Genomic DNA, 12,275 nt, shown 5'->3' on the forward strand with positions numbered 1-12,275 from the left:
ATTCAACTAAAAAGTAGTGTGAACACAAATAAACCCAAATGAATGACTTGATACATGTAGCAAATTGTGCAAATGTGCATGTAGCCTAATATACTGTAAATACATAATGATCATTCATTATCTACCAGGGCTTCCTCTTTCCAGTATTATTGTTTTGCTTATTAACTGCACACTTTAAATTGTTTGATTATTGTCAAATTTACTCAACATGGAATGTTTAAAATAGCCCACAATTCTACAAACAGAACATTTTATTTTACAAAGCCATGCTTTGAATTGTTGCTCACGATGAAATCTGAATCGATAGTTTTGAAAACCATCAAACATGGAATATTGTTTGACCATGACATCCCTTAAAATGGCAAACTTGATGCAAAGAAAATAATAGTTTAAGTAGAAATACAAATAATTCAACAATAATGACAAAGAAACTCAGTATAAAACTGTCAACTCTGTTTAAGAGGAAGCCTGGTGACAAGACATTAACTAGATATGATTGAGAGCCATCTAATTATACCTACAATTAATGTTTGAATATACAGCTGGTATACAGAGTACATGGTGAGGTAGCTATACATTTGGGACGTAACAAGCTGTAAACTACAAATTCTTACGTTGAAGTTTGGGTGGAGCATGATGCTTTCGAAGATATTCCTTCCACACACGAACAAATGAGTTACCTACAACTGTTGGCAGAAATACATTCACTCAGATCTCAGTCAGAGTACTGTGTTATTGTTCATTTTCTTGTTCTAAAAAAATATGATATAATGATAATGGATAAAGAAAATAATTAAAACAAGAGAAATTTGAAAGACATGTATGCCCCCTACTTGCAAAAAATCTTGAATATTTGTAATTGACAGATGTTTTTCTAATATTGCATGCCCCTGAGACCTTGACCCTTGATCTCCTAACACATATTTATATTATTTACTAAGGTTTAAGCTTTCTCTACTTATTGTTTCTACACAGTTTTCATGTTATAAGCCTCTGGGAACTTAACCTTAACTTACCTTGACTTAAAACCAATTCAGTGTCTTTATGTTTCAAAGTAAACAGCATACCATTTTGGATGATCATAGGTCAAGGTGTTCTCTTGAGGAAACATTAACAGAATAGTATAATGGACCCACCAAATAATGAACAGTTGCAACGCATTACACCCATACTTATTATGATTGCAAACAAGCTAGAGCCCTGTCTGCAACATGTACAGCCTACTGTCAATAATGCTTGCATTTAATTCGCCAACTTAACTATGCACTCTAGCCTTTAGTCTGACCTTGACATTCAATCGACATGAGAACACTTTTAAAATTGCATGATGAATGATAAGTGACAACTTGGATAAACAGTTCTATAGCCCAATTTTTAACTTTTGACCTTCATGATTGACCTTGACCTTTGTAGTAGGAAGATGGTTGTCACACATACCACACTGTCAACTTAGTCAACATTTGTGGCTAATAATTTGAAATTACAAAATGAACAATTGAATTTCAGACCCCAAAAAGCTGTTGTTGTCCAAATTTAAGCTTTGATCACTATATTTGACATTAACCTTATAGGCAAGGAAACAGGTGTTATGTGTGATACTCTTTCTCCTCATGGTGGTCATTTAGTTTGAAACTGAAAGATGAATGAAACAGTAACAGTCAAAACAGAATCTTTTATGACCAAATTGACCTTTGAACTTTTAAGTATAAGATTGACCTTTAAGTGACAGAACAGTGTTTAACTTGCAACACACCATTTTCTTATGATGGTAATTTGAAGTAAGCTATTTTAAAGTTGCTTTATCCAGCTTTCTGCAAGTGGGCTGAACAAACCTTTATACAGAAGATAAACTAACCAGTAATTTTCTAAAAATAGCAGTTGTCAAAATTCTCTTTTGGAAGCAATAGCAAACATTAAATATATATACAATATATTTTCACACATTATGATATTAGAATTTAACAATATTTGTTAACAGTGTTACTTCTAAATGTATCTTGAAGTCAAATCATTAATAAACAAGCAAATTTGTTGAATTGATATCCCCCGCCAATATGCTTCTGAACACAAAGGTGTTATATTTGACACAAAAAAAGCAATTTTTCAAAATTCAAAGGGCCAAAACTCCATTATTAACAGATGGTGTACAATGCCATTTGGCGTGCATCATGATCCTTTTATCCATATATATATACTGCAAGCCAAGTTTCAATGATATCCCCTAAAGCACTTCCAAGATATGGCTCCGGACACACACAAAAGCATTTTTTCAAGATACAAAGGACCATAACTCCATTATTAACAGATGGTGTACAATGCCATTTGGCATGCATAATTCTCTTATCCATATATATACTTATACCAAGTTTCAATGAAATCTGCCAAAGCACTTCCAAGATATGGCTCGATCGAACTGGACAGACAGAAGATGGACTGATGGACAACGCCAAAACATTATCCCACCGCCTATGGTGGGAGATAACAAATTACAACATAGTGACAAACATAAATTTCTAATAACTGTTCTAATGTACTCTATATAACACCATTCACACTAAATACCAAAATATATTCATAGATCCAACATTATATTTTTTTCACATGCTGCTTTACATGGTTTACAATTAACTGGTGGCTGTTTATTGTATTATTTTGGTGTATTTTATATCTTTTCCCTGGGCATAAGTACTAGATATATGAACCTGAAATTAGGAACATCTATACAAGAGGATGCTTTTTTATGACAGAGCTGTAAGTTTTAGAATTGCATGTCACAGATTTTATTGATATTCTAACTTTTTAATATGACATAAGTACATAAAGTAAAAAAACAAGCTTTGACAATTGCAAGGCAATTTTAAATATTATAAATTAATGAAGACTGTGACTGTGGACAGAGATTAACAGATTTTAAAATAATTTTAATGTGCTTTTAATTGTGAGTGATTCATTATTTTATTATTGTATTTATAGATTTACATTAATAACTACCGGTAGGTACATTTATGGTAGTTAGTATTTTTTTATCCAATATGAGAATAATTGAAAAGTTTGTAGTATCCAGAAAACTTAGGAAAACATTATGTATTCAGACATATACTAATACAATGCTTTTTACTAATCCACCAACTACTCTGCCCTCGACTATAGTGCTCCAAACCACATGCACCTCTCTTGTATATATAAAAGGACTCGACAAGTTCTAGCTCCACTGCAATTCAAACAGTGCTGCAATCCCAGCAATTGCTGCCACATCTGTTTTACTTAAATATGTGCTTATCACTACATGGCCAAATATACTTCATGGAAAAAATAACAGAATAAAATAATAAGTAAAGGTTTTCATATGCTAGGATTTTGATGGTGCATGGTTAACAGTTAGAGCATAGCACCACATAATGCTAAAAATGGATGTGAACAGTGTCTGTTAAAAATCACACTTTACCATGATCAGGATTTGGGAAAACAAGTTTATCGGAAAAAAATATTAAATTATTTTAGAGATTCCAGTCAACTCCTTAAAAAATGTTTTTCTAAACATGCATTGTAAACTATATAAATAATCCAAAGAAACAAACCATAAAATGCATACAATTTTTGTAACAGAATGACTGTGCATGAAATGTTGTCTACAACCATTTTCAAAGGCATGAATGCATAACGGTAGTATGTTACAGTATTCTGATTGAGATTGTAAAAGAAAATGTTAAATGAAAACATCAAACATGCATGGAACTTCATAGACGTAACAAAAGCTATTTCTGTCATGCATAAATCTGCTTATGCATCAATGCATAGACATCTACATCTTGGCTTCTAAATCTACTGTAACATACACCAGTAGGAACCGACTGAGTCTCCTGTCTCACAAGTGGAATTACAAATGGACCTCGTGTCGATCACAAAGTTCCCAGGCCAGGTGTCACACAGGGTGCAAAATTTTCTTGTTTGTTTTTTTCTACCTGATGGCATTCCTAAAATTTTGGCCAGGATTTCATCCTGGTTCTTTTGTTGGAAAGGGCGTATTGTCTTTGGTTGACCTTGAATCCCATGCTTCAACCAGTTGCCAGGAGATGCTAATTCTAACCAACAAAAAACACCAGAACCAGTTTTATCACCTTCTCAACATTTAAAGAAACAGAAGAAGCCTGCAAATAAAGAATCCATTTCGATCTCATTCACTCACCAACTTTCATGGAATTTCTGAATTAAAATGAAACCTTTAACAAATATATCATTTTAATTATTTTTGGTTCTACTTAGTTACATTTTTTTACTGTTAATGGCACAAAGGACCAAAACAAACCCTTTAAACAACAAAAAGCCTAACAAATAGACCTTGCAACAGTGCTAGGACGGTTTAGATGGTCAATTTACAAAATCAAATAAGATTTTTTAAACAAAATGCTTTGAATGAATGGCCCTTTAACAATATATTCATACCCTGTTAACATTTTTTGAAATGTCTGTGGGAAATGGTGCCTGAAAATGATCAATGGAAAGGTTAGTATTTAACATTTTAATACAAAATGCTACAAACACAAATGGTTGTAATATGGTAAAACATGTGTAAAAACACCAGATGAATGGATAAGACTGTGCCTTCGTGAGATATTGTGACACATATATTTTCCAAGAATTTAATGGATTTCAATGTGTCACATCATGGAAAAGCCCATGTTAATGACAGAACATGTGAGTGTTATTTCTCATTGCATATTGTAACTATCTTTCCTGGAAATATCAAGAAAATTTAACAGCCATAGCTCAAATATATCAAGATAATGAAATTTATGAAATTTGAAGAGACACATTAACTTTACTTTTTGACATGGAACTATAAACGCTAGCAGTGCTTAGAAATGACTTCAATGGAAGGTCCATCACATAGAATGATGTTATTCAGGTATTTCTTTAAATTGGTAAATAAGCAAGTGCATTACTGCTTTTTGTTAATGTTTGAAATTAAAGTTTGTAAAAATATTGCTTTATTTTTTTTAAATTACAGTTTGTTTAAAGAGCACATCCTCTGATTCTCTGGTCTGTACCGTTAGACAGTCTTCAAAATTAACCCATCACCTGATCGCCATGGTCATGACATTTCAGCTCTAGCAATAGAAAAATTGTCTATTGATTACCTGATTGGCAATGAATTTTTGTTTAAAGAATATTCCAGCATAAACTAACAAATGAAAAGTTTACATTATCAGAAGTAAATTTTGACAACACCATTGGCAATGTTCTCTGATTAAACTTGCTTTTAACTGAGATAATTCTTGGGAAAGGTATTAGCCAATCAGTGCTCAGGCAGCCAAATACAAGCTGTTCCCATGTGAAGGTGTTTACAATAATTGACCAGTCGCCAAATTATCGATCGCTCCGCCCACATAGTCACGTGGTCTAGTGATTAGAAAACTCTGACAAGCAGATCGCAATTATAGCGGATTACGTGAGGGAAATTCTATATTTGTAATGATTTATTATGCTCTTTTCTATAAAATAAATTATTAAAGCCGCACACTAACCTAAACTGCTTTGTAAAACGTTAATACAATCATAAAAACTTTAGAGAGAAATGGCGTAATCAAAATAAATGAGTTAACGGCAGACTGACTATCAGAAACGTTTCTTATACATATTATATAGGGAAGTGATGAAAAATCCGTTGTAAAAATGAGCATTTATTTCATATTGATTTTGAACTTGTATTCAACCGTCTGACAGTGAACCCGGTGGCTATTCATATATAATTTTGAAAATATTTTTATTAAATGCAAATGACATATCCATATCATGATGGGTTTTTAGTTTCATAAAAATGTTTAGATCTTTGTTTTATTGTGTTATTTTTAAAAAGACACCGATTTTTTTATTTGGATATAAATTAAATTTTGATTGTAACCATAATTTAATACAGGCCTAATTTCGTGGTTTCATTAACAGATAGTCTAATATGCATTTTATTTCATTATGTTTAATGCGAACCTGTTACATTTTACTATCAAAAAATGAAATGTTGGTATTACGGTGCTGTTCACGAACATTCGAATTGAATACATTTAGCATATTATGCATTTGTTTATTTATAACAAGATGGCCCTTATATGTTAATTGCAATTTTCACATTTCTCCCCGTATCAATATATGTTGTATTAGAAATGTTGTTGTTGTATTATAAGCCGTACATTTTACACTTGAAGTCGCTTTAAGCTGGCTAAGCCGCGTTGAAATCACCTTTGTGTTGTTTTTACTTTAGTTAAAACAATATTTAAGTTAACAATTTATAATGATTTCCCTTGTTTATGATCCACAGAAAATAAATATATAATTGGAAATCATTTAAGTAATTAAATAGTTTTCTTTTCTTGTGTACAGTACCTAACAATACCTTAATGTTCCTTCATTCTGAGATCCACGCAACATACTGTTATTTATTAATCATCAACAATTACGCTGAGAATAATAAGCACGTGTGGCAATTATTATGTTGCCCAAACTGCTTAATAATATTGTGCATCAAACGGTATAACACGTTTTATAGAACACACACCTGGTGTGGTTAAACTATTTATTGCTTTTGTTTTCTCATTACTCGTTCATATGTTCAAGAAATAAAGATAGAATAATAACCTTTTATAAAGTATGTATAACACTACAATTTTGAATAATGATCGAACAGTAATGATCATGCATTTGATATAAAATCTGTGTAAACTCTTAAAAATTACGTCCATGCCATATGTACAACACGCTTTGTTTGTCGGACAAAATGGCGGCCAGATAAGCGTTGCTTAGGGGTGTGTGAAAAATCGATATCTGATTGGCTGATCGACAAAATGTGGGCGGAGTTGGCGACTGGTCAATTGTACATGTCACAGATCAATACTGACCTCTCTCAACATCTGCAGCCATGTAGATAAAGCGTAAAAGACTTGTTTTTAATTGAAGATTGTTAGAGTTCTCTGCACTAAAAAGTTTGTACTATGCAATCTGATAATAAAACCCCAAGCTTTCCCGAGGAAGAATGACGTGATGTTGTATATGAAGTCTAATTTTCACATTCTTTTAATCACCACAAAGGATTTACTCAAAATACATAAAAATATTTATTCGTGAATACAGTTTGTTAATTTTTTTGTGAACAGTAAAACCAGGTAATGCTTTTTCATTGAACAATTTAATAACGCATAGTTGAAAATTCTTAATACTTAGAATCTATATTGAATAATGTTTTTTCTTAAACCAATGTATAATATATGGATATAATACATTATGCAAAAAATTAGATAAATAACATGTTTTGAGATTATCAAACTTTGCTCAAGTATACACATGTATGCATAAATGACCTTACAAATCATAACAGGATCCTGATATATTGCGAAGCGCATGGAACTGCAATATAACAGACCTGTAGTGAATTTTTCTGTTCTAATCTATCTCCTTTAAATGTGTTAAGTCCGGCTCGCAGTTTTTGAATTCAAATGGATCATGATGTAGTTCTTTAGACTGACTATTTACCAGATGATGACATGATAATGATGACTCACTCAGATAAAAAAAAATGCAAATATGATAGAAAAATACTCAAGTTTATCAAGTTTCATGAAGATTTAACAATTAATGTATTTGCTAGAGGGTTAACAAGGTTTTACGCTTTCCATATAAGGAAAAAAAGCCCTGCTTCTGACGGCAATGTTTTTCAACCAACCGGAACCCGTCCAAGATATGATTGGGACAAATCTTCTGACAAAGTTTCATGGAGATCGGACGATAAATGTGGCCCCTAGAGTGTTAAAGAGGCAAATAAAGACGCCACACTACGGACCAAAAGACGATCACAAAAGCTCACAAATTGCCCTTGGCTATACAATTATGAATGTTTCAAAGCCAACTTGGCTACGAAGATGAAAAAGTAAGTTTTGCAGACTGCTGTTCAAGTCTCTGAAGCAACAAATGACCTGTGAAAGATGTCAATAAAAATGTCTTTTTATGTCAGTATATAATAAAAACACTGCACATTTGGTAAATTTTTAAAATTCATTAACTCATTTTATTATGGTGTAATGTCAATAAGGCAGGTATCTCACAAAATGTATTCTTATAGCTGTAACAAGGTTCACCAAAATAACCCATTTTCTAACATGATAAAAGATTAACATCCCATAATCCTTAATAATTATTGTGCAACTGTTAGAACACCTCTAAGGCCAATCAGAACCTGGGTACTTGCCTTCGGTGTTTTCTATCGGTAAAGAATGACCAAGTAGGGTTCCTGGGGGAAAGAAACCATAAACCCAGTTGGGCAGCCATAACATTGCTTCTGGTACATTACTACACGTTATCAGCATCAAGATAAATATGCACGAAATACTGACTTTAATGCATCAATCATACATATTCTAAGATGAACAACTGATACTATGCTCTGTGATAGATATAGTAATTCATTAAACTAGGAACTGCTAGGTTTTTGTTTGTTCAGATCGAGTTAAGTGTATGTTTGGATTAATTGTGATTGATCTATCATAATGTAATGTTAATTTAACAGGAAGATATCATGTTCATTTAAAGACATTGACACACTTATAATAAGGCAACAAAAACTCAAAGAAATATCAGGAAATGTCAAACCAATGTTTTAGTATTAACCTTAGATAACTTAAATATAGGAATAATCAAACAAAATAGCAACATCAGAACACCAGTAATACAAACAGTTTACAAGAAGAGATAAAAGTTCCACCCAAATAAAATTAAACATGAAACTGGTAAGGCTTATCTAAGTTAATAATACTAGCTAATAGAAAAAAATGGGCAAACAGGTATTTCATTCTGCAGCAAATATACAGTCTATAAATTATTTTTATTAACTGAAAAACAGAAACAAGAGAGCCTGAAAGGCCCAGAGTTGCTCAACTGAGATACAAAGGAACTGACCTGCTCTGTGCAGCTAAAGGTATCTTTAAACAAATGTTCTGACCAAGTTTCATGAAGATTGAACAATAAATGTGACTTTTAGAGTGTTAACAAAGTTTTACTATAGTCATTTAAGGATAAATGCCCCTCCCCTGGTGGCCATGTTATTCAACAGACCGGAACTGTTCTGAACTCATCCATAATATCATAAACCAAATGTTCTGACCTAGTTTTATGAAGATCGGACAATTAATGTGTCTTCTAGAGTATTAACAAGTTTTACTATAGCCATTTAAGGAAAACTGCGCAGCCCCCTGGTGACCATGTTTTTTAACCACCCAGAACTATTTTGGAACTCCTCCAAAATATAATTGGAATAATCTTCTGACCAAGTTTCACGAAGATTCGACAATAAATGTGGCCTCTAGAGTGTCAACAAGGATTTACTAAAGCCATATATATTATATATCCATTTAAGGAAAAATGCCCTTCCCCTGGCGGCATGTTTTTTACCATCGGGAGCCATATTTAAACTTGTTCAAGATAGAAGTTTCTAAAGCCTAACAAGGTATTACTATAGCCATATAAGGAAAAATGCCCTGACCCTGGTGGCCATGTTTTTAAACGAACTGGAACCATATCCAAACACATCCTAGATAACATTGGGACAAAAGTTCTGATCAAGTTTAATGAAGATCAGACAATAATTATGGCCTCTAGAGTGTAAAAAGGCAAATGTTGACGACTCACAGTGGAAAAAAGGTGATCGTAAAAGCTCACCATTGAGCATGTTTTGCTCAGATGAGCTACAAAAAACAGTGTCTCAGTTGACACACCATGCATGCAGGCAATAGAACGCTCCAAAAGCAAACATCATAATGTTCCAAAACATTTACACCTTGGATAAGGCAAACTGACAAGGCATAGAGGACTTAATTAAAAATCTTCATAATTAATTTTTATTCAGCATGCATCTTATTAATTTACTTTATAACTTAACCATAAAGCATCATATCATTTTTTATTCATCATATCACAATATCAAAATGTCCTCACAGAAAAATAATAACCAAAAATTATAATATGCGAATATCTCAGCCTTATCCTCTTAATTGCCTTTACAGCAATTCCTAGTCAAAAATACATTTATGTATGTACCTGTTAATTTGTTCTACTGTGCTTCAAAGCCAAATAAATAGATATGCATGTAACTCTTAGAATATTACCATTTTTGGGGGGCTTTACAGCAATTCATAACCTAAGCCAAAGATACATTTATGCATATCGAGGGTTTGGCGCAAAACTATTGTAACTATGATTTTTTCTCAAAACCACTTTCCACTAAAATTGTACATATTTTCATACCCTGCATCCATAAAAAAAATATCACAGTTACATAATTAACATGTACAATTTTATAGTGATCCTGCAAAAATGTTGTATCTAAAATATGTAAAGAATGTATTGCAACACTATTGTATTTCAAGATACATTAGTGTTGCAATAACATATTTGAATCCAAACAAAAAGTCATATTGCAATACTATGGTATCTATAGATACAATAGTGTTGCACATATATACTCAGTAGTTATATATTTTCCTTTTTATTGCAACACTATTGTTACTCAAGATACAATAGTTTTGCAAATTAATTTGCATGTATTTTCATATAAATATATTTTGTGCAAAACTATTGTAACTTGAGTTACAATAGTAATGAACCAAGTTTTACTGCATTTCCAATATATTTTCAGTGTAAATAACATTACCGATGTTTGAATTTACACAGGTACATAAGTTTAAGTATGGCATTTCTGACTATGATAAATAACATTTTGATGTTTTAATGTATACAGGTACATAAGGCTAGGTATGGTATTTCTGACTATAATAAATTACATTATTAGGATGTTTGAATTTACACGGGTACATTAGTCGAGGAATGGTATTCCCTGACTGTGGTAGAAAACATTAAGAATGTTTGAATTTACACGAGTACATTATTCAAGGTATGGTAAATCTGACTGTGGTAAATAACATTAAGAATGTTTAAATGTACACAGGTACATAAGTCAAGGTATGGTATTTCTTACTATGATAAATAACATTAAGGATGTTTGAATTTACATAAGTCACGGTATGGTACTCCTGACTATGATAAATAGCATTTAGGATGTTTGAATTTACACGGGTACTTTAGTCAAGGTATGGTATTTCTGACCATATGATTAATAACATTTAGGATGTTTGAATTGACACAGGTACATTAGTCAAGGTATAGTATTTCTGACAATGATAAATAACATTTAGGATGTTTGAATTTGCACGTGTACACTAGTCAAGGTATGGTATTCCGGACTATGGTAAATAATATTTAGGATGTTTGAAATTACACAGGAACATTATTGAAGGTAGAGTATTTCTGACTGTAGTAAATAGCATTAAGGATGTTTGAATTTACACGGGTACATCTGAGTATGATAAATAACATTTAAGATGTTTGAATTTACACCGGTACATTAGTCAAGGTATGGAATTTCTGATTATGGTATAAATAACTAGGGATACTAGAGGTTACAAATATAATTAACTGGTTAATCTTTTTCAGTAACCGGTCATTAACCGGTTACCGAAACGCCTTGTGTAGTTTAAATAATTTTTAGTACGTAAAAAATGTCATACAGCTCGAACCACTCCGTAGAAACAAAAGTTATTTCAAATTTGAAATCGCTTGTGTTGATAACATGCCAGTTTGATAATAAAATGTACTATACAAATTATTTTCATAATTTTGTAAATGTATGCTATATATTTTTTTATTTTTCCTGTGTAAATGCATAGGAGTAAAAAATTAAAGAACTACACAATGTTCATTTTTATGTTTTATTAACTTATTTTTGGTTGGGCCGCTTATATTACGTTTGCGTCGTTTCGTTCACAAAAATGGCGTATTCCTTTGTTCGTTCTGTTATAATATTTAAAACTCAAATTGCCTTAATATAGAAATGTTTTTTTCCTTTCAATGCGACGTAAAGTGGGCTATGTGTGTTCAACGAATCCGCACCTCTTCTTATTCGATAATTGCATACAATGTATTTTGTTGTTTGCATTTTAGCGTTTGTAGACGAAGCTGTATCGTTTGATTTTCATTTTACAATAAAAAATGTGCATAAAATAAAGGACACAAAAGCAAATTAAATTAATTTTGAACGAAATGTATGTTGAATATTTAATATAATCAGTACATTTATTAAATAGCGATGTAACTAAGTATAATGATCTTGAATACTGATAGTTACGTATGTTAGTAAACGTACCATAGCGCACAAATTTTACGCAATTACACGAATACAA

General features: G+C 31.9%; 1 protein-coding gene across 10 annotated transcripts in view; it reads right to left on the reverse strand.

The window, feature by feature from the left end:
• Positions 1-12,275, reverse strand: part of LOC127838685 (cytosolic carboxypeptidase 2-like) — a 177,655-nt gene that overhangs the window by 39,131 nt on the left and 126,249 nt on the right. For 9 of the 10 annotated variants that reach the window (XM_052366566.1, XM_052366575.1, XM_052366580.1 and 6 more), the window contains one exon: positions 615-686. The exons of the other annotated variant lie outside the window; for it this stretch is intronic. In XM_052366566.1, the coding sequence (XP_052222526.1) occupies positions 615-686 (72 nt within the window). The remainder of the gene's footprint in view (positions 1-614; positions 687-12,275) is intronic. 10 annotated transcript variants of the gene reach the window in all.

Source organism: Dreissena polymorpha, chromosome 1 (genome assembly GCF_020536995.1).
Source record: "Dreissena polymorpha isolate Duluth1 chromosome 1, UMN_Dpol_1.0, whole genome shotgun sequence".
NCBI lineage: Eukaryota > Metazoa > Mollusca > Bivalvia > Myida > Dreissenidae > Dreissena > Dreissena polymorpha.